This window comes from Rhinolophus ferrumequinum, chromosome 18 (assembly GCF_004115265.2).
Source record: "Rhinolophus ferrumequinum isolate MPI-CBG mRhiFer1 chromosome 18, mRhiFer1_v1.p, whole genome shotgun sequence".
In the NCBI taxonomy this organism is placed as follows: Eukaryota; Metazoa; Chordata; class Mammalia; order Chiroptera; family Rhinolophidae; genus Rhinolophus; species Rhinolophus ferrumequinum.
The window spans coordinates 39,746,848-39,773,438 of record NC_046301.1 but is presented as its reverse complement, the minus strand read 5'-3'; the positions used below and the strand labels follow the sequence as shown (position 1 = coordinate 39,773,438).

At 49.2% G+C, this 26,591-nt stretch overlaps 2 protein-coding genes and 1 pseudogene across 5 annotated transcripts; 2 read left to right on the top strand and 1 right to left on the bottom strand.

The window, feature by feature from the left end:
- The first annotated feature begins 2,972 nt into the window (after window positions 1-2,972).
- LOC117038450 (60S ribosomal protein L13a-like) lies at window positions 2,973-12,121 on the top strand (annotated as a pseudogene).
- On the top strand, window positions 11,815-18,069 carry ATG4D (autophagy related 4D cysteine peptidase). Of its 3 annotated transcripts, none has more exons than XM_033134476.1 (10): window positions 11,817-12,461; window positions 12,985-13,068; window positions 13,150-13,323; window positions 13,612-13,888; window positions 13,962-14,026; window positions 15,443-15,573; window positions 16,491-16,569; window positions 16,650-16,726; window positions 16,809-16,928; window positions 17,492-18,069. In XM_033134476.1, exons 1-10 carry the CDS (start codon window positions 12,230-12,232, stop codon window positions 17,672-17,674), a joined length of 1,422 nt encoding a protein of 473 aa, XP_032990367.1. In that variant the 5' UTR covers window positions 11,817-12,229; the 3' UTR covers window positions 17,675-18,069. The 3 variants fall into 3 exon arrangements, with proteins under 3 accessions (XP_032990368.1, XP_032990367.1, XP_032990369.1); XM_033134478.1 differs by having other exon boundaries at window positions 12,238-12,456; XM_033134477.1 differs by lacking the exon at window positions 13,150-13,323 and having other exon boundaries at window positions 11,815-12,461.
- Window positions 17,699-26,406, bottom strand: KRI1 (KRI1 homolog). Of its 2 annotated transcripts, none has more exons than XM_033134474.1 (19): window positions 26,249-26,406; window positions 26,061-26,134; window positions 25,280-25,385; window positions 24,855-24,960; window positions 24,546-24,600; window positions 24,421-24,470; window positions 24,052-24,148; window positions 23,885-23,962; window positions 23,465-23,595; window positions 23,015-23,141; window positions 22,834-22,929; window positions 22,569-22,739; window positions 21,476-21,551; window positions 21,287-21,375; window positions 21,079-21,205; window positions 20,864-20,994; window positions 19,462-19,526; window positions 19,260-19,355; window positions 17,699-18,638 (listed from the first exon to the last, which is right to left on the bottom strand). In XM_033134474.1, exons 1-19 carry the CDS (start codon window positions 26,358-26,360, stop codon window positions 18,299-18,301), a joined length of 2,127 nt encoding a protein of 708 aa, XP_032990365.1. In that variant the 5' UTR covers window positions 26,361-26,406; the 3' UTR covers window positions 17,699-18,298. The 2 variants fall into 2 exon arrangements, with proteins under 2 accessions (XP_032990365.1, XP_032990366.1); XM_033134475.1 differs by having other exon boundaries at window positions 24,421-24,467.
- Window positions 26,407-26,591: the final 185 nt, after the last annotated feature.

Genomic DNA, 26,591 nt, shown 5'->3' with positions numbered 1-26,591 from the left:
GAATGGCTGGGCACAAGGGGATTGGATCAGCGCATGAAAAAGCCTGGAGACTGAAAAGAATGTATATATAAACGAAACAGAAGTCAGGTCAATTGGGCAGGAGCTTGACTTAGGGGGAGGAAAGTGGAGGGAGGGTGACATTGGGTGTGGGGCAAGGGTCAGGTGTGTGAGGCTTCAAATGTTAGGCCTCTGGTGTCTGACCACCGCCTTGCTGTGTGACTTGTTTAATCTCTTTGACCTCAGTCTCCCCATCTATAAAATTGAGTCATGAAAGTCTTTTTCTGTCTCACAGTGATCTTATCAGTATTAAGCAATCATTACCTGGCCCAGAGCTAACCACTTGCTAAACATCAGGCATTATTTTTTAACAGCTTTACTGAGGTATAATTCACGTATGATTTAATTCACCCATTTAAAGTATACAACTCTATGGTTTTTAGTGTATTTACAGAGTTGTGTAATCATTTCTGAGATTAATTTTAGAACATTTCATCACTCAAAAAGGAAACCTTACCATCACATCCATTTCTTCATCCCCCAGACCATAGAAACCACTAACCTACTTTCTGTCTCTATGGATTTGACTGTTCTGGACATTTCATATAAATGGGATTATGTGCAATGTGCCTTTTGTGTCTGTCTTCTTTCACTCAGCATAACATTTTCAATGTTCATCCACGTTGTAGCATGAATCAATACATCATTCCTTTTTATGGCTGAATAATATTTCATTGTATGGATTATATCATTTTATCTGTTCATCAGCTGATTGACAGTTGGGTTGATTTTACTCTTGATATTTTGAAAAATGCTTCTATCAACATTTGTGTACAGATATTTTGTGCGTTTTCTATTTTGTGCGTATTTCTATTGGGTAGATACATAGAGGTGGAATTGATGAGTCATATGGTAACTTTAATATTTTGAGGAACTGCCAGACTGTTTCCCAAAGCGACTGCACTATTTTACATTCCCACCAATAATGTATAGGGGTTCTGATTTCTCCACATCATTGCTCACATTTGTTATTTTGTATCCTTTTTTATTGTAGCCATCCTAGTAGGGGTGAAGTGGCATCTGTTGTGGTTTGGATAGTTATTACTTCTTGTTATATTTTTATTTTATTTTAATTTTTTTAAGATTTTATTGGGGAAGGGGAACAGGACTTTATTGGAGAACAGTGTGTGCTTCCAGGACTTTTTCCAAGTCAAGTTGTTGTCCTTTCAATCTTAGTTGTGGAGGGCGCAGCTCAGTCCAGGTCCAGTTGCCATTGTTAGTTGCAGGGGGCGCTGCCCACCATTCCTTGCGGGACTCGAGGAAATTGAACTGGCAACCTTGTGGTCGAGAGCCCACTGGCCTGTGTGGGAATCAAACCAGCAGCCTTCGGAATTAGGAGCACGGAGCTCCAACCACCTGAGCCACCAGGCCGGCCCTGTTGCTATTTTTATTGATCCCACTGCCCACACTGCAGCAGGTCCTTCTTCCTGTCCTTCCCCTGCTCACAATGCTCCATAACTCTTTGGTGCCCTTTGAAGAAAGTTCACGGAGCTCTTCAAAGGTCAAAAGTCATTGGAATCTGGCTCTAGTTGCCCCATCCTCCAGCCCCTCCCTACACCATACCTCCTGCCAATTAATCTCCAAATCTGGCAACTGCTCCTTACTGTCACAGAGGGGCAGGTTATGGGGTTCAGACAGATGTGGATTGGAATCCCGGCTCTGATGATCTTGGGCAGATGAATTTAGCTCCGTGAGCCTCAGTTTCCTCATCAGTTAAATAGGAATCATAATTATTCCCTTTCTTAGAGTTCAATGAGACAGTCATGTCAACTCTTTGGTGCAATGCCTAGCATTGAGTAGGGGCTGTATTTATCAGGAAATTCCAGAAAAACAAAAAACAAAAAGCTAAGTTCAACTTAAAAGCAACTCAAAACTAGTATGAGGGGAGACAAAAGGAATGAATTGGCTCATGTAGCTGAAAATTCATGTGTTTAGGAGTTGGGTTGCTTCAGGCATAGCTGGATCAAGAAACTCCAGCATCACCAGGAATTTAACTCTCTTGTTTCTTGGCTGGGCTGAGCTTTCATTTCATCAAGTTCGCCTTTGGGTGGCAGAGATTCTGCCTGGCACTGTGGATCCATTTATGCTCACTCAGCAGCCACTAGGAAAGAGTCATCCAGCTGCTCTAGGGTTTAAACAGAAGTCCCCGTACTGAATGTCATTGGTCCAGTTCAGATGACATGTCATAACTAAACCAATGCCCTGGGGGATGGGTTGTTCTGGTTGGTCAGGTTGGAGAATGTGGGAGGGGTCTTCCCAAGTTTGGTCTGAACATCTTCATCTGGGCTATAGAGAATCCCCAAATCATGGCTGGTTCTGTTTCAGGCGTCTGACATGGGAAGTCCATGGAACCACAGAAAGGTCAGGCGTTCAATTTGGGAAGCTCAGTTTGGGGCTGGTTAGGTTTGAGATGCCTTCTAGCCATTATATGGTACCACTGAGTCATCGACTGGATATGAGATATGCATTCACCTGATGTCTTGGTGACTCGCATTCTTTATATTGCTTTTATGAATATGTAATTTTATTTTTCCTTAAAGGATACAATTGAGAAGTGTAATAATTAATATGTATAATTTCTCCACCTAAAGTTGTCTTTTTTGTTTGTTTGTTTTCCTTGTCTTTCTTAGAAATTCTGGCTATGCATCTCAACTCAACTTTCCATATGATCAAATCTGCCAGATAATCTATTGGTAGCATTCTGTTTTCCTCCTGGGTTCTTTCTGCTGGGTAATTCCTCCTATCACCCTCCTGGGAATTCTCTTCATCACCTATGTTGGGACCCATTTCCTCAATCTCATGTCTTCTTTTTTTCTTGCTTTACCCCCTTGTTTTGGTGGCGTGCATCATGCAGTAACTTTCTGAGAACTTAAGAGCATAGGAGATAACATTTTTGAGCCCTTCCATGCTTTACAATGTCTTTACTGGTGGAGGGGTAGGTCCTGGCGCTCCATGGCTGAGGCCATCTCCTGGGCCCCCTGGCAGCCATCGTTGCCAAGGAGGTAAAGCTGGGGCGGAAGGTGGTAATTGTGCACTGTGAGGGCATCAACATTTCTGGCAATTTCTACAGAAATGAGTTGAAGTACCTGGACTTCGTCCACAAGCGGATGAGCACCAACCCATCCCGAGGTCCCTACCACTTCCGAGCTCCCAGCTGCATCTTTTGGCTGACTGAGCAAGGATGCTGCCCCACAAGACCAAGAGGAGCCAGGCTGCCCTGGACCGCCTCAAAGTGTTTGATGGGATCCCACCACCATATGACAAGAAAAAGCAAATGGTGGTTCCTGCTGCCCTCAAGGTTGTGAGTCTGAAGCCTACAAGGAAGTTTGCCTAACTAGGGCAGCTGGCTATGAAGTTGGCTGGAAGTACCAGGCAGTTACAGCCACTCTGGAAGAGAAGAGGAAGGAGAAGGCCAAGATCCACTACCAGAAATAAAAACAGCCCATGAGCCTCCAAAAACAGGCAAAAAAGAACATGGAGAAGAAAATTGACAGATACACAGAGGTCCTCAAGACCGTGGACTCCCGGTCTGAGCCTAATAAAATTGACTGTTAATTCCCCATGCTTAGCCTGGTCTGCCCTTCCTCTTATGCTATTCTTAGATGTGGGGGACCTCCAAGGGCTGCCTTCCAGGGGCCTCAGGCAGCCTGGGCCTTAGAAGGGGCCATAGTCACTACTGTTTAAGAAAAGGCATTTAAAAAAAATTTAATGGTGGGGGGACGGTAGAAGAGGGTAAAGGGGGTTAAATATGTGGTGATGGAAAGAGAACTGACTCTGGGTGGTGAACACACAATGTGATGTATAGATGATGTATTACAGAATTGTACACTTAATAGGGAATTTTACTAACCATTGTCACTCCTATAAATGTTAATTAAACAGAAAAAGTTTTAATGGCTCTCAGAGCTATGCAAGAATAATTTGCCTGTGGCCTTGTTTGTGAGAGTTTTAGGAAATTGACAGCTGGAACAGCCAGTTCAGTTTCACTATCTGCTGGTGAGCTGGAAAACACAAGTTTAAACTTCCCACATGGTCACGGACTATGCTATACTCTGCAGGTGTTAGTATGTGAAAGAACACTTGGGGGCAGGATGAGCCTGGTGTTTTACAAGGGCATTTACAGACAGCCAAGGAGTCACAGACATTGCCCTTCCCTGTACCTTGTGATCCGAAATGAAAAGATTATTTTTAAATAAAATAAAATGTCTTTACTTGCTCCTTACACTTGAACAATATTTTGGCCGGAAATAGTGGTCTTGATTAAAAACCCTTTTCTGTCTAAATTTTGAGTCCATCGACGAATTGTCTCTTTGCTTCCACTGTCTTTGAATGTTCTCTTCATTCTGCCAGGAATGCACTTCCTTCCTCTCTTTTTTCTAATTTCTACTCATCCTTTAGATCCCATGATAGACATTTCTAGGATAGACCGGTATCCATTGAATGAAAAACTACATTGAATTAAGTGGCTCCCTTGACTAATTCCAGCCACTGAAATGTGAGTGGAGGTGATATACATCACTTCTGTATGTCACTCACTTCTGAGCAAGAAACATCAAAAAGCCCACACACACTTCTCCTGTCTCCCTCTTGTCCCTCTGAGGTGATGAGTTCCAGATGGTACAGCTGCTACAAGATGGAGGGTGGGTACCTCATCAGTCCAGACCCCTGCACAACTGTGTGGAGCTGGGTCCCTGTCAGCCCATGTAGGATAAGTAAAATGAGGGAGAAATAAACTTTGGTTGTGTTAAACCACTGAGTTTTGGACTTACTTGTTACTGCAGTGAAAGTTGACTTATTCTGACTAATACAGAACCCAGCTTAAATGTGGCTTCCTCAGAGAAGTCCTCCTGGATCACAGCCCCCCAAACTAGTGTGCTTCCCCTATTGCAAGCTTGTGTTTTCCTATATGACCCTTATTAAAATCGTAACAATGTAATCATTTGTGTAATGAGTGCATCCTCTATTTCCCACATCCTACCTCCAAGACCCCAAGGGGAGACAACAGTATTTATGTTATCCATTGCTGTAGCACCAAATCCAGCACAGAATCTGCCACATAATAGATGCTCAGTATACATTTGTTGAATTAAAAAAGAGTTTTGCATCCTTTCAGCCAAAAAGACAGCCACAAACAGCTCATTTCTAGAGCGTTCTCTCACACAGCTCTCAGTGTAATAGGCACGAGAGACAGGACAGATGGCTCCAAGAAAGCAAGAAAGTTGGACAAAGGAAATGATCTATCGTGAGAAAGTATCTATCCACATATTTATGTTTTCTTGAAGAGTGTGTCATTTATTCTAGCAACTGCTCAGCCTGGAAGGGATTTCTAGAGCCTGATTTATTTTAAGGGGCATGGGAACTGGGTGGAGAGGCATGGAAACATTCTTGGAATTGCTGAGAGACCCATGATAAAATTAATGCACTACTGCCAAACTACAGTCACGAGAAGACACTCCTACCTTATTGAATTCCACTCAAGTGAAATTTTGCCTTGGTGCCCTAATGTTACCATACTGATTTGTTTTTTCAATTCCATCGAGGTACCGTTGACATACAATAAACTACATGAACTTCAAATGTCCCAGTTCTTTTATATCCTCACCAGAACTTGGTAATGTCAGTCTTTTTCATTTTAGCTATTGTAACAGCTTTGTTGTGGCATCTCAGTGCCATGTTATTTTGCATTTCCCTGATGGCTAATGATGTTGAGAATCTTTTCATGTGCTACTTGGCACCCAATTTTCTTTATTTGTGAAGAGTCTGTTCAAATCTTTTGCTCATGTTTTTATTGGGTTGCTTTCTGAGTTTTAAATGAAAGGCACCTATGAAGATTATCACTGGGAATAATAGTAGCTCCCCTATTGTATGACCCCTATTTCTGAGCCTCTATTTCCTCATCTGTAAAATGGGGGTAATATTTATACCTACTGTATAGTGTTGTGCTGAGGGTTAAATAACTTAAGACAGACAAAGCCAGTAGGGCAAGGCTCAAAGAAGTTGACCTGGAGCCCTAGAGAAGCCAGCTGTGGAGACTCTCAGAAACAGCTGGGAGGAGGCTCTGAGGACAACTAAGTTCTATTATCATTTATTTAGTCATTCAACAAACTGTAATTGTGTATCTAGCACATTCTAGCACCAGAGGCACTGGAGAGCGGCTCATTTTCTCTCATTGTCATTGCTGGCCCTTGGTGTGGGCGTGTGCAAATGACAATGGATGTTCTTGAAAGAATAATGGTAGTAGGACAGTGGCCACTCATCTTCATGGGACTTTCACTGTCACCGCGATTAACAAGCAATGACACAGGAATTATTAGGAATTATTACACTTGTGGTCAGGGGAAGCCTGAGAACACATAAAGGAGGCCTGGCTCAAGCTAGAAGTCAAGGCAGGCCTCTCGGAGCGGGTGATGGGCAAGCTGAGGCCTAGACAAGAGGAGGGATCAACAGGCTGCATTAGTTTCCTGGCGCTGCTGTAATAAACTACCACAAACTGGGTTGCTCGAAACAGAACTGGATTCTCTCACAGTTCTGGAAGCTAGAATTTCAAAGTTAAGGTGTCAGTGGGGCCATGCTCTCTCTGAAGGCTTCAAGGGAGAGGGGAGAACCCTTCCCTGCCTCTTCCTAGCTTCTGATGGTTACTGGCGTTCACTGGTTTGCTTGCAGCTACATCACCCCAATCTCTGCCTCCATGGTCACGTGACCTTCTTCCTGTGTGTCTGTGTCACTTTGTCTTCTTATAAGGATACCAGTCAATTTGGATTCAGGGCCCAGGCTAATCCAATATGACCTCATCTTAACTAATTACATTGGCAAAGACCTTATTTCCAAATAAGGTCACAGCCACAGGTACCTGGGGTTAGGACTTCAATACCTATGTCTTTTTGGAGGATCTGAATAGACATTTTTCCAAATAAGACATACAGACGGCCATCAGGTACATGAAAAAATGCTCAACATCACTAATCATCAGGGAAATGCAAATCAGAATCACAATTAGATATCAACTAGTACCTGTCAGAATGGCTATTATTAAACAGGCAAGAAATACAAGATGTGATCAAAAAATACAGTGAATGTTTAAATTTTCTTTTTTAATGTATTACAGTAAAAGATACATTGTTAATTCCCCATGCTTGGCCAAATACTCAAAATACTCTCCCTCTCTTTCAACATACTTATCCCATCATTCTTGCCACTTTCTGAAGCAGTTCTGGAAGTCCTCTTTGGTGAGTGTCATTAGTTACGCTGTCATTTACCAGGCTGTCTCAATGTCCTGAATCGATTCAAAACATTTTCCTTTCATGGTCATTTTGACTTTGGGGAAGAGCCAGAAGTCACTTAGGGAAGAGCCAGAGTTGCATGGTGCCAGATTTGGTGAATAAGGTAGATGAGCACACACCATGTTTTTATTTGACAGAAATTGCCGTACCAGAAGCGATGTGGAACACGGAACGTTGACACGATGGAGGGTGAAGTGAAGACACTAAGGAAAGAGGACTTCCAGAACTGCTTCAGAAAGTGGCAAGAACAATGGGATAAGTGTGTTCGAGCTAGGGGGAGTATTTTGAGGGGGATTAATCGCAATGTGTTTTTTACCGTAATACATTTTTCTAAATTTAAACATTCACAGTACCTTTTGATCACTCCTCGTAATGAGTGTTGATGAGGATGAAAGGGAATCCTCACACACTGTTGGTGGGATTGTAAATTGGTGCAGCCACTGTGGGAAGCTGTATGGAGGTTCCTCAAAAATTAAAAAAAAAAATACAACTACCATATGAACCAACAGTTTTGCTTCTTGGAATATTCCTGAAGAAAATAAAAATTCTATCTCAAAAAGATATCTGCACCCCCATGCTCCCTGCAGCATTATTTACAGTAACCAAAATATGGAAACAACTTATGTATGCATCAATGGATGGATGGATAAAGAAATTATATATATATATAAATATATATAATTTATATATTATATTTATATGTTTATATAAATATGAATTATATAAATTATATTATATACATTATTATATAAATATAAATATATGTTATTATATAAAATATGTAATTTATATATAATGTATATATAAATACATATTACTTTATATAAATTATATAATATATAATATATAATAATATAATATATAATATTACATAATACATAATATTATCTATAATTATATATATTCTATGTATATAATTATATATTATATATGAGGTCAGACAATTAAGTTCATGAACTCATCCTAGAAAAAGTGCTACATACCTCATTGCTGAATATCACTACAGTCACCTTCCAAGTACTCCCCTTGGGAAGCTATGCACTGACTCCAGTGCCTAGTCCACCCTTCAAAGCAATTTTGGAACTCTTTTTCTGGAATGGCCATCAGAGCTGTCGCATTATTACCCTTGATGTCCTGACTGTCATCAAAGTGTCTTCCTTTCAATATTTCCTTTATCTTTGGGTAAAGAAAGAAGTCACTGGGGCCAGATCAGGTGAGTAGGGAGGGTGTTCCAATACAGTTATTTGTTTACTGGCTAAAAACTCCCTCACAGACTGCCATGTGAGCTGGTGCATTGTCGTGATGCAAGAGCCATGAATTGTTTGCGAAAACTTCAGGTTATCTAACTTTTTCACACAGCCTTTTCAGCACTTCCAAATAGTAAACTTGGTTAACTGTCCAGTTGGTACAAATTCACAATGAATAATCCCTCTGATATCAAAAAAGGTTAGCAACATTGTTGCAACAAGTTCGTGAACTTAATTGTCAGACCTCGTATAATATTCCATTATATATATACTTATAATAAAAAAGAAAGAAAAAAGAAGAAAATCTTATCATTTTTGACAACTTAGCTGGATCTTGAGGGCATTATGCTAAGTTATAACACTTCTTATATCTTATCTTTTGTTTTTTAACTTTTATTTATTTTAAGTATGTTTTTCCAGGACCCATCAGCTTCAAGTCAAGTAGTTGTTTCAATCTAGTTATGGAGGGCGCAGCTCACAGTGGCCCATGTGGGGATCGAACCGGCAGCCTTGTTATGAGCACCGGGTTTAACCAACTGAGCTAACAAGCCATCCCTTATCTCTTTTAGATGAAAGCCATTTTAAAGGTGGTTTTGATTTGCATTTCCCTGATGATTAGCGATGTTGAGCATCTTTTCATGTACCTGATGGTCATCTTTCAGATCCTCTGCCCATTCTTTAACTGGATTGTTTGTATATATTTTCAACATGGCTACTGGAATATTGAAAATTATATCTCACACTACGTTTCTACTGGACAGCCCTGGCCTAGATTTTTTTTTCCGGTGTGGTTAAAATTGCTCATAAATAATTTTACTTTTATACAGTATTTTTATATTTAGAAGCCCTATTTTATTTTTAGTTAACAGATGTTAACTAGACTTATTGTGGTGACCATTTTGCAATATATACAAATATTGAATCATTATGTTGTACACCTGAAACTAATATATGTTAATTATACCTCAATTAAAAGAGATTATTTAAAATGAAAAATATTTTAAAAATAAATAAAATGTATCATTTGAAAAAAATAATTTTATAAATAGATAGGTTCTTCCTGCTGCTATGTGGATTTGAGAGGTCAGTGGTGGCAGCCAGGAGGCCATGAACAAGGGGACACTGGAGATGGAGGCTGGAGCTGGGAGGGCGGTGTGTGTGTGTGTGTGTGTGTGTACGTGTATGCGCGCAAGTTCGGACAATTAAGTTCGCGAACTCGTTGCGCCGATGTTGCTAACCTTTTTTGATATCAGAGGGATTATTCATTATGAATTTGTACCAACTGGACAAACAGTTTATCAAGTTTACTATTTGGAAGTGCTGAAAAGGCTGTGTGAAAAAGTTGGACAATCTGAACTTTTCACCAACAATTCATGGCTCTTGCATCATGACAATGCACCAGCTCACACGGCACTGTCTGTGAGGGAGTTTTTAGCCAGTAAACAAATATCTGTATTGGAACACCCACCCTACTCACCTGATCTGGCCCCCAATGACTGCTTTCTTTACCCGAAGGTAAAGGAAATATTGAAAGGAAGACATTTGATGACATTCAGAACATCAAGGGTAATCTGATGACATCTCTGATGGCCATTCCAGAAAAAGAGTTCCAAAATTGCTTTGAAGGGTGGACTAGGCACTGGAGTGCATAGCTTCCCAAGGGGAGTGCTTCGAAGGTGACCGTAGTGATATTAAGCAATGAGGTATGTAGCACTTTTTCTAGGATGAGTTCGCGAAGTTGATTGTCAGACCGTGTGTGTGTTTGTGTGTGTGTGTGTGTGTAAAATCAGTGCTATAGTTTGAATGTTTGTATCCCCCCAAAATTCACGTTGAAGCCCTAACCCCCATGTGATGGTATTTGGAGGTAGGGCCTTTGGGAAGTGATTAGAGTTAGTTGCGGGCATAAGGGTGGAGTCCCCATGATGGGAATACTGCCCTTTTAAAAAGAGGAAGAGACTTGAGATCTCTCTTATGTAAGGACATGACCAGGAAGAGGCCCTCACCAAGATCTCAGCTATACTGGCACCCTGATCTCAGACTTCCACCCTCTAGAACTGTGAGAAATAAATGTCTGTTTTTTAAGCCACTCAGTCTGCAGTATTTGTTACCTCAGCCAAAGCTGACTTACTCAGCTTGTGGTAATTGCTCTGGAAAAAAAATATAGCAGGGAAAGGGGACAGGAGCCCAGGGAAAGGAGGAATTTTGAGGGAGTTCACCTTGCAGTAGTGACATTTGGATAAAGTCCTGAAAAAGGCTGAGGGAGAGCCATGCAGATATCTCGGAAGAGAGAGAACAGCAGGTGCAAAGGTCCTGAGGTGGGATAGTACCTGTTGAGTTTGAGAAAGGAGGCAGGTGTGGCTGAAGGGAAGTGAGTGAGGGAGAGCATAAGAAAAGTCAGGGAGGTGACTGTCCTTTTACATCTTCTTCATGTCCCACACCCTCACCCAAATCCTGTTCTGACTTCCTTCAGCCAGCAGACGACAGTGTCCCTGGACTGGCCACTAGAGGCCACCCTCTTTGTGGTTCACAGAGTTTACTCTGTCATCTTGCCTTTCAGGTAGTGGCTGGCTTTCGCTGAGCCCTAACTGTGCCTCAAATGCCACTTTAAGAACTTTACACGGATGATTTCAGCTCCTTCTTCTGACATTCCTCTGAGTTAGATGCATTGAAAAATTTTTTACAGTTTTACTGAAGTATAATTGACATACAACAAACAACACACATTTAAAGTGTACACTCCAATGAGTTTTCACATCCTGGAAATCGTCACCAAAATTCAGGTACTAAACATATCCACGACCCCAAAAAGTATCCTCTCGACCTTTTTAAATTCCTCTCGCCTCTCCCCACCCCATCCCAAGGCAACCACTGATGGTATTAGGAGGTTGCACTTTCTAGAGTTTGATATAAATGGTACCAAAGAGTATATACTCTTCTTTTTTGTCTGGTTTCTTTCCCTCAGCAAGATTGTTGGGAAGATTCATCTATGTTGTGGCGTGTATTTGAGCCCCCTTTTGCTCCTGGGGAAACAGAGGCACACAAAGGCGTGGCTGGAGGGGGGAAGTGCGGTGGGGAGGAAGTATCACACACAGGTTTGGCCCAGGCGGAGGCCGGTTCTGGGTGCGTAACCCGCAGAGGGACGCTGTGCGCTGTGGTCCCCAGAGAGACTCGGGCAGGTTCAGACCCCGCCTGGCCCAGCCAAGCGGTCAGTCCCCAGCGCGCAGGCGGGGGCGGGGCCGGGGCGGGGCTTCCCGGCTCTGGGGCCTCCGATAAGGGCCTGAAGGGGCTCGGCGCTCCTGGGCGCTACGATAAGGCTGCAGTGGGCGTGTGAGTCGTGGGGCGCCGCCACGTCTGGAGGCCCCAGCGCGGCCACCTGGGACCGGGGCCGGGCCCAGGCTGGGGTCCGGGGCGGGGCGTCCGGATCAGTCACGCCGGCCTTCCTCCCGAGTCAGAGCCGCTAAAATGGCGGCGGCGGCTGCGGTGACAGCGTCCAGTGCCGGGGCCGGGGGCCTGGTCGCCTCGTCGGGAGGCGACTAGCGCCTTCCTGGGCGCTCGCGTCCTGTCCGCGTCCTGGCCCCTGGGGCGTTGGCGCGCGGCCCCCACCCGGGCCCTCGGTCCGCCCACCACCCCCTGTCCGGCGCGCCCATGAACTCCATATCGCCGGCCGCCGTGCAGTACGGGAGCGGGAGCCCCGAGGACGCGCGCCACCCCGAGGGCCGCAGACCGCGGGGGCCCCGAGTCTCGGACCCCAACGGCCTGGGGGCCTCTGGAGCCAGCGGCCCCGCTCTGGGCTCGTCCGCGGCAGCCCCCGGGGAGCCGGACGAAGTGGACAAGTTTAAGGCGAAGTTCCTGTCTGCCTGGAACAACGTCAAGTACGGTGAGGAGGGGGCGGGCCCAGGGGGCTGGGTTCTGCGGTGCGAGCAAGCTGAGGGCTCGGCCAGGCTTAGAGGTCGGTGGAAGTCAAGGAAGCAGACCCTACCCTCTTTTCCGAGTATTCCACCATTTGTTCTCCTGTGAGTCACCTGTGGGTCCCCCGCCCTGCCCTGCCCAGGGCGGATCTGTGGCAGGTCCACCAGGGAATCTGTTTTCAAATCTTTTCCGTTCCTCTGTGACCTTGAGCAAGCTTTTTTGCTTCCCTGTGCTTCCATTTTTCCCTTCTGTAAAATGGGTATAATAATTAGAACTGCCTTAACTCATCCTGAATTGATGACAAACACTGGTGTGGCTGTTCCTAGAGGGCCTGCCTCCATCTAAGAGGAATATGGCATGGATTCCCCAGTGCCACCCTTGCGGTGGGAAGTAGAATGGTCCCCATTTCACAGATGGGGGAATAGGAGCACTGTTGTTGTCATAACTGTTATGTTGCATGTCCGACATCTCGCTGTCCCACGTCTCCGCAGGTTGGACAGTCAAAAGCCGGACCAGCTTTAGCAAGATCTCCAGCGTCCACCTCTGCGGCCGCCGCTACCGCTTTGAGAGCGAGGGTGAGCTGGTAGCCCCCGGCCAGGGTTGAGGGAGGCCCCCAGGGGTGTTCCTGGTAGCAGTTGACAAGCCTGCTCTTGTAGGTGACATCCAGCGTTTCCAGCGGGACTTCATGTCCCGCCTGTGGCTCACATACCGCCGGGACTTCCCGCCCCTCGCTGGGGGCTGTCTGACCTCGGACTGTGGCTGGGGCTGCATGTTACGCAGTGGGCAGATGATGCTGGCACAGGGTCTCCTGCTGCATTTCCTGCCCAGAGGTGAGGGGCAGAGGGGGTAGTGCACAGCAGGAATACAAGCCAACCACATAGGTCAGGAGTGTTAGAATTGTTTGTGAATTAAGAGTTTAAATTCATGTTAGCATTGTGTGTAAAGTAAGTTTTGTGGGGGAGGGAGGTTGTTAAGAGTTATTCATCAAGTTTCAGGAATGTGAAAATTGTTAAATGTGGGATCTCAGGAGCATTAGAATTGTGTGTAAAGCATGAGTAAATGGGAACTGTGCCCCCCACACATTGGCACCAGTTGATTACATACTTCATCTCCACCAGACTGGACATGGGCCAAGAATGTCGGCCTCAGCCCCCCTGAGCCGTCAGGGTTGGCCTCTCCCAACCGGCACCATGGGCCTGCTCGCTGGATGCCCCCTTGCTGGGCCCCGGGCACCCCTGAGCTGGAGCAGGAACTCCGACACCGGCAGATTGTGTCTTGGTTCGCCGACCACCCCAAGGCCCCCTTCAGCCTACACCAGCTGGTGGAGCTTGGGCAGAGCTCAGGCAAGAAGGCAGGTGACTGGTATGGGCCATCTCTCGTGGCACATATACTCAGGTGAGGGCCGCCAGAGGGGACATGGGAGCCACTGGGTACCCCCAGAAACTCAGGCCTTTCCTCCCGCCCCTAGGAAAGCTGTTGAGAACTGCTCAGAGGTCACCCGCTTGGTGGTGTACGTTTCTCAGGACTGCACAGGTAAGGGACTGGGAACCAAGGTGATGGAGTTCTCACCCTCAGCCAGTCACTACCTCAGCTGCCTATTAGGACCCACCTTTCTCAGAGGCTGAAACAAATACTGGGTCACAGGGATCCTTTGGAAAGGCTTCAAGGCTTACACTGCGAAATGCTCAGGGCCCCTCCACTCCTTCTGAAGGAAACTTCAGGGCTGCTCCCCAAGTGACAGAATAAAGGACAGAAGGACTTCCTTCTCTCACGTCCAATTAACTCTTACTCTGTAAACAGTTTGGACACGTACAAAAGTCTGGTCTCCTCTGCCTCATAGGGTTGTCCTAAGAATTACATGAGTCAATAACACAAGTTAAACCCATAGAGTAGTGTTTGTCACATGGGTTGGTATCAGGGAATCTACAAAAACTGAATTTTTATACAAAATTGTAGGGGTTTGGGGCAAGTTTCAATTTTCATGGAGAGTCATTGTCTTAGTCATTCAGGCTGCTATAACAAACATAGCACAGATTGGGTGGCTTACAAACAATAGGAATTTATTTCTGATAATTCTGGAGACTGGGAAGTCTAAGATCAAGGTGCAGGCAGATTTGGTGTCTGGTGGGGGCCCACTCCTTCTTTCATTTTGCTGTGTCCTCACATAGTAGAAGGGCAAACAAGCTCTCTGGGGTCTCATTTTTGTTTTGTTTCCGTTGAGGTGTAATTGACTTACTAGTTTCAGGTGTACATCATGATTCGATATTTGTGTACATTGCAAAATGATCACCACAATATGTTTAGTTAACATTCGTCACTGTACATAGTTTTAAAAAATTGGGGGTTACCTCTTTTATAAGGGCACTAATCCTATTCTTAAGGGCTCTACCCTCAAAATACTAATCACCTCCCAAAGGCCGTACACCTCATCATGCCATCACCTTGGGGTTAAGGTGATCACGAATTTTGGGGGGACACTGGTATTCCGATTATAGCATCTGTGTCTCCAGAAAAGATTGAGTGTACTTCTTTGAGCACCCGCAAGGGAGGAGGGGGAGAACAGAACACAGTGGGTCGGACTTGGGGAGCAGGGACACAGTCCTTCTGCACACAGACCACTCTGCACTCCTATTTCCGTACTGGCAAACCCAGGCGCCGAGTCAGTGAGGGCCAGTCAGGCCTGGGAATCCTGGCTATATGTTCTTTGTCCAACTCTCAGGGCCTTGGATGCTCTCTCTGCAAAATGGGAGTGTCCACACCTGCCTGGAGGCCCTGGGATTATCTGGGAGAGTCGGGGGGCTCTGCAAATATGTCCTTATCCACTGATGATGGGAGTTTCACCCCGCCCCCCAGAGATTGCTCAGGCGAGGTTGGGCCCCTGGGGATGGAGGGCCACACTCTGAAGCTTGAAGGGTGGTGAGAAGGTGACCTGCTACCCTGTCCTTCCAGTATACAAGGCAGACGTGGCGCGCTTGGTGGCTAGGCCAGACCCCACAGCTGAATGGAAGTCTGTGGTCATCCTGGTGCCCGTGCGGCTGGGTGGCGAGACTCTCAACCCCGTGTATGTGCCCTGTGTGAAGGTAAGTTCAGCCAGATGCCGTTGTGCCTCTCTCCAGGAGCCCTCCAGGCTTTTTCTGCTTGGGTTAGGTATACTTATGTGCTTCCTTCATTCCTTCATCTGTTTATGCAATAGTTAAGGGCACCTGTTAATATGCCAAGTACTCTCCCAGCTGCTGGGGATTCAGATGCGAACAGGCAAAAATTCATGCCCTCTGGGAGTGGACATTCTAATGTAATGACAGGCAGTGGGTTTGGAACCAAACAGACAGTTTTGACATTACAACTCAGACTGTAAAGGAACCAAAACTAACACGATGAAGGTTAGAGGGGGGTGGCCGCACAGCCTGGGAAAGCCCTGCTCCTGCCAGGGGCACACGAGGAGGAGTGTTCCAGGCAAAGGGAACGGCAAGGCTGGAAAGACCCTGGTGTGTTTGCACTCAGAACAAAGGCCCCAGATCTCCCCATAGCCCACAGGACCCTGAACCATGTCCTTGACCCTTTCTTGACCTCATCTGCTCCCACTCTCCTCACTCTGCTGCTGCCACAGAGCCCTCACTGTTCTCAGAACACACCTGCCTCAGGACCTTTGCACTTGCTGTTTTCCAAGATGCACTCTTAACTCCCCATCTTTGCTGAAACAGCACCTCCTAGTGAGGCCTTCCCTGACTCCCCTATTTATAATTGCAAAGCTGCCTCTTCTCCTTTAGTCTTCTCCCAGTGTTATCACCTTCTGACACATAACTCCCAGATCTTATTCCTTGTTCATCTCCCACACGTCAGCTCCATAAGGCAGTGGTATTGTCTGTCTTGATCACTGCTGCCCTCAGGGCCCAGCACAGGCCTGGGCTTGCACTTTGGGCCTTGGCCAAGTGTGTTGACTGCCTGCCTGATAGCACCTTCCCTGAGTCCCCCTCTTTGCCCATTTCCCTCCCTGCAGGAGCTCCTACGTTCAGAGCTGTGCCTGGGCATCATGGGGGGCAAGCCGCGGCACTCACTGTACTTCATCGGCTACCAGGGTAGGCCTGCCCTGTCTGGCTCATCCCATCCCACCCCGCCTTACCCTTCCCTAGCCTCATTTCCGCCTCCTCCCCTGCAGATGACTTTCTGCTCTACCTGGACCCCCACTACTGCCAGTCCACTGTGGATGTCAGCCAGGCTGACTTCCCCCTGGAGGTGAGCTGGGATCCAAGGGTGGGGTTTGGGGCATGTGGAGGGAGCTGGGGTCCCCTAAACTACCCTCATATGTCTGCCCCAGTCCTTCCATTGCACCTCACCCCGCAAGATGGCCTTCGCCAAGATGGACCCAAGCTGTACTGTGGGGTTCTATGCTGGAGACAGGAAGGAGTTTGAGACACTGTGCTCAGAGCTGACCAGGGTGAGCAAGAGGAGTGGTGGAGGGTGGGGAGGAAAGGGGCCGGGCTGGGGTGGGAGAGGAAGAGTCCTGAGGTCAGCAGACCTGGACAGGCTGCTTCTAGGCTGTTATCAAGATTGTCATCCTACCCACAAGCTCTGAATAGACCCCCAAAAAGGGACAGAATGTGAAGTTAGGGGCATTGCTACTTTGGCGGACAGCTGCACTCACGAGCTCAAGTGGTAGGCCATCTCCCCATCTCTTGGCTCTACTATCCCATCAGGGCTTTACCCTTATGGTGGCAAGAGTTGGCACCTACTTCCTAGTTCAGTGGAAAGGGAGCCCCACTTTCACAGCAGAACTTCCAGGGCTGCCGTTCATTGGCTGGTCACATGCTCTTCACTGAACCAGTCACTGTCCCAGGGAACAGAAGGTGCTGATTGTCTGGCCTGGGCCATTGCCCTAGAGGGATGGCAGCTGAGGTCGGGCAGCACTTTTTAAATACTCCTATCCTGATAGGCTAGCTATGCATGCAGGGTAAGTCACATGGCTACTGCTTTTTGAGCTGCTCTCCCTCCTCCCATCAGGTCCTCAGTTCCTCCTCGGCCACAGAACGATACCCCATGTTCACCCTGGCTGAGGGCCATGCTCAGGACCACAGCCTGGACCACCTCTGCTCCCAGCTCTCCCAGCCAGCTTTGCAGCTTCCTCGAACTGGGCGGCTCCTCAAGGCCAAGCGCCCAAGCTCCGAGGACTTTGTGTTTTTATAAAGGGATGGGATGGGGGAGAAGATGGAACAGACACTATTTATTTTTTTATTTATGTCACACTGGGTGTAGGAGCTTATTGAACTTCGGTGGTGATGGGACTCTCCCTTCTCACCCCCTGGTTAAAGCAGCTGTGACCAGCCCTGGAAATCTCCAGGCTGGGGCCATTCAGCCAGGGACAGAGCCTGCAGGCCCGCCTCCCACCAGCTGGGCCCTCATCACAGGGCAGAGGGAGGGCGGGCTCCTGGGCAACCACTCAGGGCCTGACTCAAGTACTGTAGTTTGCACTGGACCGCCTGTGCCCATCACTGGTCTCGAGGCCCCTGTCCTGCCAAGGGCTGGTGGCCATGGGGAACTGTGGCTGCTGGGGGCTAATAAAACCGTTTGACTTGACCTCAGCTATGGCTGGACCCAGCATGTAAGAGATGGGGCCCAGGGTGTGTCTAAAGGTGAGGTTTCCAAGTCACCTGGGGAACTTGTTAAATGGGCCTCAGCTTCCACATCTGTAAGATGGGAATTCTCCCTTGCCCACAGACATGCAGCTCTACACAGTCAACAAGAGGGTGATGCATTCAGGGGCGTAATTGGAGGGAAGGAATCTGGGGGACCCTGCCTGCTCCATCGTGCTCAGGGGCCACTCTTGGGCCTCTGTTGCTTCCTCCGTTGCCGGCCCAGCTGGCGGAAGTGCAGCCGTTTTGGATTGAGGCCAAAGGCCTGCAGTCTCTGATGGCTGAACTTGTGTCCACCAAGCGTCACCGTGGGGCCCAGGAGACGAGCCTTCTTGCCCCTCCTTTGCCTCTGGGGGGCTGGCTTCTCAGTGGGTGACGCAGGGTCCGCCTCTTCCTTTGCTGGGGGGCTCTCAGGCCGGAGCCGCTTCCCACAGGCCCCATCAGGTGCCAGCAGCTGCCCCTGCGGGCTGGCTTTGTCTCTCTGTGGCTTCCCTGTGGCTTCCGTGGGTGTCTCCATCCTGGGGGAGGAAAGACAGGGCTCAAGCCGGGCATGATTAGGCCCCTTCCTGGGTACACATCGCGCATTTTACAGATGAGGAAAGGAGAGGAACAAAGATGACAATGCAGCAAATCAAGGGCCTACCTGGAATTCAAACCCGGATCTGACACCAAAACCAGGGTTTTTCTACTGACCCCTGACACTGGACTGTGTTACAGATAATTCTGGTATTTGAGCCCAGGCCTACACTAAGCTATTCACATAAATTAACTCATTTCAGCTTAAAACCAATTCTGTGAACTCCCACCACCCCTGCTTTATATATAGACCAGGAAATAACACGGTAACAGTAGCTAAAACCTATTCAGCATTTACTATGTTTTAAGCACTTCTAACAAATTGATTCACTTAATCCTCAAAAAAACCAACAAGAAATTATCCGTCTTTATCTCCATTTTATAAATGAGGAAATTCTCTAGAGGGCAAGTGACGCCCAAGGTCACACAGCTGTAGCCCAGGTTTGAATCCAGGTCTGAGAGGGGAGGGCATTCCCAAGGTCATGCAATAAATGGCTGACATGCAAACCCCTCCGGGCCTGGCGGGCTCCCCAGCCCACCTTCCCCCAGCCAGTGACACTCACTCTGGGCAGAGCGACTTGAAGATCTGCCTCTTTTTCCATGAGTTCTGGGCCTTCTGGCTGTATGCCCTCTTGTCCTGCAGCTCCTCTTGCTCCGACCTGCAGGCGCCCAGTGGACGTGCCTGTCACTGGGTGCTGTGGGGGGTGACCGAGTGTGCCTGCCCACCCTTTCTCCTGAATACCTGGCCCCGCCCCACCCTGTCACCTGTACATGCAGGTCTTCTTCAGGGAGCACCACCGGTTCAGCTCCTTGTCGTCAGCAGCGAGGATCTGTATGGAATGGGAAGGGGTGCATTAGCCCTGGGGGGAGGTGGGGAAGGGGCGCTGACCCTAAGCCTCAGTTACCTCATCACTCAAAGCAGGTGACGCTAGTACCACCTGGCAGGGATGTCATGATGATGGGAGAGAGCGGATTTCTGTTGAGGGCAATCCATGTTTTTTGTGGAGGACATCCAATGGGAAAACACTCAGAAAAGGGTTCTGCTCCAAGTCACACAGCCAGGAAGTGGCTGATCACAGATTCCAGTTTGGGCCTGGGGCCCTGCAGCCCGCACCCATTCACCACGTCCCAGCAGCCTCTGAGCAGGGGTCTCTATGCCAGTCACTAGATGTGCTAATTATAGATGAGGCCAGGTTCCCATCCCTCAGGCTCCTGCCTCCAGGCCTCCGTTTCCTCATTTATAAGGTGGGCATCCCTTCAGAACCTCCTGGAAGGTCATTGAGAAGACTGAGTGAACGCAGGTGATATGAGCTCAATAAACATTGGCTGTTTTTACTGACCATGAAGACTGGAGCACCCACAGCCATCATGGCTAAGGGACGAGTGCCGTTCAAAGAGCTACACATTCGTTTCAGCCCCACAGCCGCAAGGTGGGTGTTGTTATTAGGCCTGTTTTATAGATGGGGAAACGGAGGCACTGAGCCTAAAGTCACATGCCCAAGGTCTCAGAGCTGGTAAGTAGCTAAGCCAGGATTTGAACCCAGGCCGTCTGGTTCCAGAGCCCACCTAGTCTTAATGGCCACCCTGCTGCAGATATATAGGAACAGAATTAAAGACAGCTGATCCCTGAACAACACGGGTTTGAACCGCACGAGTCCACTTAAATGTGGATCTTTCAATAAATACAGTAAATGTTTTCTTCCTTATGATTTTAACATTTTCTTTTCTCTAGTTTACTTTATCATAAGAATATTGTATGTAACATGTATAACATAAAATATGCATTAATCAACTGTTTACGGTATTAATAAGGCTTCTAGTCAACAGTACGCTATTAATATGCAGATGCAAAACCCACAGATACAAAGGGCCAACTATAGTTGAGTTTTTGGGGAATCAAAAGTTATACGTGGATTTTCAACTGCACAGGGGTCGGTGCCCCTAATCCCCATGCTGTTCAAGGGTCAACTGTAATATTTATAAGGGGCTGTTTGAGCCCCCGGTCTCACAGAAACCCTGAGGCAGGAAATATTATTAGTACTGTCATTAGCACCATTCCTGTTATTTTCGAGATGAGGAAACAGGTGCTGTGGCAGCACCTGATGGCTTGTGCTACCTCTTACCTACTGGGCATCCCCTAGTGTCCCGCGCCCACTGGGAGTCCTACCTCCTCGGTGCTGAGCCCGAAATCACAGGGCACCACGGCGCGGTACTTGAAGCGACAGGGCAGGTCGTCGATGACGTCCTCATAGTCCAGCCGGTAATACTCGTCCAGGTACTCCTCGAACGTCTTGTCCTCTGCATGGGGAGAGCCAGGCTGCGGGGTGAGCCAGGCCCTGGGGAGCCCCTGCCCACCTACTACCTGCCCGCCCAGAGCCTCACCAGGGTTGAATACGGGCTTTTTCTGCCCCACAGCGGCAGCAAAAGGCGACTTGCGCTTCTTCTTGCCTGTAGAGGGGGCCTCAAACTGCTTCTTCCGCGGCTGGCTGGGGTCATAGTCAGCATCCATCTGCCAGGCATGCAGGTCAGGCCAGCCCTCGGCCCCTGGGACCCTCTAAGGCCCCGCCACCCCCCTGTGCATGGCACCTACATTGAAGCCTGGATCCTCACAGTGCAGCTCCTGGTGGCTCCAATCTCCACCCTGCTCCTGTCCAGCCCATGCGTCCCAGTTCCAGTCATCTGGTTCCAGAGGACAGACAGGAAGTGGTGGGCTTGGGAGGTTCAGGGTGGGATCTCAGGCTTTAGGCGCAGCATTCCCACCTTAGCCCGGTGACCTCACCTTCAAGCCCTTCCTCTTCCTCAAATCGCGGCTTCTCCTCTTCCATGGTGCCATAGTACTCGTCCCCAAAGCATTTCTGCAAGGTCAGGGGGCCAAGAGGGTAAGCAGGGCCCACTCCCCTCAGTCAGCTTTCCTCCTGCACCACACATGGCTCACCAGTATCCTCTCAGAATGCACTGCTGATGTGGGCCTGACAAAGCGGGCCAGGGGACGCCTCTAAGACCCCACCGCCCCCTGCGTGTCCCCATCACTGCTAAGAACCCTGAAGATTATAACCATACAGTTAAGTGCCTGCCACTAGACTGGGGACTTCGAGAGGGCAGGGACCGCTATGCTGTCTGGTGCTTAGCATACAGTAGGTGATCAACGAATGTTACACTGGTTCTTGCTACTCCATGAGTTCCAAGAGGGCTGACACTGTATTGGGCCCTTACTGGAACCCCAGTGCCCAGGGGGTACCTAGCAACGGCAGATATTGCTAATCAAGTCATTTACTGAGCACCTACTATATGCCCAAAGCTGGCTGCATCTCGCTGCATATGTACAACAAGCACACTGACACAGAAACTACCTCCATTCTATTGAGAAACTGAAGCTCAGCAGTGAGAAGCTTCTAGAAAGTGAAGACTAAACTCGAACTACACAATACCCCCACACACACTCTGGTTTTCACATGGCCCACCTATACATCCTCAGTCCCCTTCGCTGACCTCCCAGACATGGTCAGGGGCCTCTTTGGGGTTCCCGCAGTCCCCACGGCTTCCCACACACAGCCTTGTCACCTGTTTCTATGGCCTGATGCTATGTTCCCACAAGTACAACAAAAAGCATTAACGATGTAATGAATGAGTTTAAAGGAAATACAGCAACCCACTGTTCCTTGAGCACTTACCAGCTAAACTTTTATGTGTATTCCTCTCCAGCTATCCTTACTACAGTTCTGAGATAGATGCTATGGTGAGACCACTTTACAAAGGCTCAGAGAGGTCAAATCACTTTTCTGAGACCACACAGCCAGGAAACGACCACTGATTCCAGAGCCATGCTCCTGAGCACCGAACTGCATGACTGGGCCAGGGTGTAGGGGCCACACCTGCATAAGTTGGTCATGCTGGGTGGGGTCGAAGTCATCCTCGAGGTCCCGCTCCTCAAAGCCCAGCGTCCTGTTGCCCGTAACCTGCCGCAGCTTCTCCAGCTTGGCCAGAATCTCCTTCCTCTTCAGGTTCTTCAGCTGCTTGAGCTCCTCCTGCTTTTTCGCTTTCTCCTGTCGGTGGCAGGCCGGGGGATGCGGAGAGGGAGGATGTAGGCTCTCCCCACAGGCTAGGGGGCCCACCCGAAACCACCACCCCCACACTCACCCTCCTCTTTCGCTCCCGAGTCTCCTCCCTCCTCTCCTTCCTGCGCTCATCCTTACGGCGCACAGAGGACGTGATGCTCCGAGGGTAGGTCTTGACCTGTGGACCACAGAGATGATTCTGTTATCTCCTGGCCTGGGCCCCACAAGCCGGCTCCTCCCAAAGCCCAGCCCTGGCCACCCACCAAGGCCGAGTCCGGCTCCTCAAAGCGGAAGTTGTATTGGTGCTCGAAGTCCTCCTGCTTCTTCAGAAATAGCTCCCCCTCATCTGAGGAGTCCTCCACAGCCAGCTGGACTGGGGGACCTGAGACCCTGAGGGACGAGATGAGATGGGGCTGGCGTCAGCCGAGCTCCTGTATACCAGCCATATTAACTCACTCAATCCTCTCAAGAACGCCACAGTAGGGTGCCACCACTAGCCCCACTATACAGATGGGGAAACAGAGGCACTGAAGTCTAGCAGCAGGGTCAGGATTTGAACTAGTGCCACCTGGCTCCAAGAGCCCACACTCTGCGGCCGTACTTCACAGATAACTAACTCTGCTACCATCTGTGTGAAAAAAGTAAACACCTGGTACCTCTTGCTTTCTGGCTAGTATTGGCTCCAGGGCCCTGGTGGGGACATGGCTACTCACCCTTCCTCCTCTTCCTCCTCCTCCTCCTCCTCATCTCCCTCCTCCTCATAGCGTTTGTTGAGGATATAATCCCGTAGGAACTGCTCCCCTTCATCCAGTTCTGGGTTGTTCCAATATTCCTTGAGGTGAGTCTGGGGGGTGAAGCAGTGACAGGACCCACGTTATAGCCTCGGACACAGGGAAGGAAGGCAAACATGCGTACTAAGTGGATTCAAGTGACAAACTTCACAGCCAGCCTGTAAAGTAGATGGGAGGCAGTATCCCCATTTCATAGATGTAAAAACAGGCCCAGAGATGGGTGCACCCTATCTCCAGAGTATGTGTTCTTAGCTACCCTTTCAAGGGTTGGTTTCTGGAAAAAGGTTGGTTAGAGGCGGGAAAGGCACTACAGTCCTTCAACGACTACGTGTGGAAACTCACCAGCTCTCTCAGGGTCTCAAGGTTCTGAATCTCCTTTTGCCCCTTCAGCCATTCGACATAGTCAGCATGGTCCTGGGCCTAGGGGAAGGCCAGCGCTCAGGGTCTGCAGGAACCCCAGCGCCTGCTCCCTGCCACGAGCCTGGGTCTAGCAGAGCCCCAGCACTCACCTTCTCCTCCTTGGTTTTGGCACGTTTTTGCAGCAACCCAGAGCCACCTTCTCCAGCACTGTTCTCATCCTCACTGTCCTCCATGAATGCCCGGAAGCTGCTCACACAAGAGAACAAGTCTCAGGAGAGGTCGGCTGGCCCCTGCCCACTGCCCCAAGATTAACCCTGTTCACAAGCTCAGAGTACTTCTAAGACGTAGAGGGCCTTATCAAGCCCATTTAACAGATCAGGAAACTGAGGTATGGAAAGAACAAGTAACATGCCCAAGAACACAGAGCCATTAAGCAACAGAACAGGATTTGAACCCAGGCCTGTTCAACCCCAGAGCCTCAAATGCTATCCATTTGGGCACTTGCCCCGCCAGCTCACCTTTCCTTGAGCTGTTGCTGCTCCTCCACGAAACTTTTTGATGAAACCTGCTGCAGAGAGGATGCTGTGGGCCTCAGGCTCAGCCTCGGGCCCCTCAGCCCACACCCGGCCTCCACCCCACCCACCTGGAGTCTCTGATTGGAGGTCTCCCCATCTGAATTCTCCTCGTCGACATATTTGCTGTGCAAGGAAGGGTGGGGGCTTCAAAACAGACTCCCCACAGCCTGTCCATCCCAGCGGGGTGAGGATGCTTATGAGTAGCAGGTAGAAGAGCCAGTGGGGTACAGGCAGTTACCAAGGGGCCTGCTCGCTGGGGTTCCCTCAATTCTGGTGAGTCACTGGCTTCTTCCCACCCCTGTCCCTAAGCTCCCCATGTGTCTGACTGTTTTGGGAAGATGGGATAGGGGGTGGTATGTGTTAAGCCTTCTCCTCACCCTTCTTTCTCCAACATAACCTTCCTCTCGTAGTCCTTCAGGTACATGGGCCGCACCTTCTTTTGCTTCTCGGCTGCCAGCTCCTCCTCGCTCTCCGAGGACGTTGCTGCAGGGCCACCAGAAGACACCTGCCATCACTCACAACCCCCTTCCTTCCCAGGGAGAGAATCCCACTGGGCTGGGCTAGGTCAGGTAGAGGCTTAAAAGCCACCAGTTCCCTGCTATACAACAGGTATCACACCAGCTACCTCCTGGCAGTAAGTACCTGGTGGTGATCATTCAGTGAGTAACTCATGCTCTGAACAGTACCAAGCACACCTAAGACCCTCTGCTAAGCACTTTTGACATAAAATGATTCCTTATATAGTCACAACAAACGATAAGGCAATGAGGAACCTGGGCCTTGGGAAGGAGCAGCCTCAGACCTGTTCTCTGGTAGAAGGTGGCATCTTTCTGATAAATGCGGGGGTCCTTTTTCTTCAACAAGGAGAGAGTCCTGTAAAAGTCATGCTCCTGTTGGGGGTCAAATTCCTAGGGCAGAAAAAGGATCGGTGAGAGACTTCAAGGGGGGGGCAGTAAAGAACCGGGGCAGTTGAATTAAGAAGGTGTTGGAATTAGGGTGGTGGGGGGGGTATACATTAGGAGGAAGGGGGATGCCACTGGAGAAGCCAGTGTGGCTGGGTGAAAGTGGGAGAAGGGAGGGCAGGCCACACCTAAGTACAGGGTAAGAGACAGAAGTAGGTAGTGGGGCAAAGGGAGGGTACTTCCTGGGACAAGAGATTGACATGGGGAAGGTGGGCAGAGAGAGCACATAGTGAACAACAGGAGGGGCTGGGCTGCACAGTGAGGTGGGAAGATGCAGTAGATGTGGGGAGCAACCCCATGAGGCAGAGATGTACCACTTCCGGGACAGAGTAGGACACAGAAATGGTTAGATTCTTGGAAGAGTAAATGGAGGACAAAGGGGTCGCACAAAATACATCAGTATGTGCAGATGGACACTTGGCCGGGGAGGGGGACGAGGGGGATTTGGCAACCCCCTGGGGAAGGGAAGGGCGCTATCCCTCATGGGATTGGGGACGGGGTTAACCGCTCTGGCAGGAAGCAATGGAGTCGGGGGTTAGCCACCCCCTGTAGTAGGGGTCAGGATGCGGTGGGGGGCTTGAAAGCCTCCCGCACGTCCGGGAGCGGGATGAGGAAGCTCACAACGCGCTCGTCGCTGGAGTCTGACTCGGAGCTGGAGTCGTCGCCGCCGTCTCGGCCCTGGTAGCGATCTTTCACTGCGGGGCACAGACGGGAGCCCCCCTGAATCAGCCTGGGGGGATCAGATCAACACCCCCACTTCCCGACGACCTGCAGCGCCGGCGCTATGCGCGCATGCGCCCTGCACTCACGTCGCTGCAGCTCCTCGCGTTCCCGGTAGCGGCTATACCGCGCGGCGAACGCTGCGTTCACCCGCAAGGGTGACGGCCCGCGCGACTCCGGCATGGCGGCTCTGCGGCCCATTGCGCACGCGTACCGCGAGCACCGCCCCTCACAAGGAGGCAGGTCTGCTCTTGGCCCCGCCCAAACGCGAGCTTTAAAGAGGGCGGAGACTCGCGGGCAGCGCTTAACCCCACCCCTGGTTTTTCCGGGATTCCTTACGCCCCTTGACCGCAGCCCCCGCCCACGGATTACGCCTCAACGGGGAAGGCTGCTGCCACCGCCCACCCCACCCAACCCCCGGAGCTCCGGCAC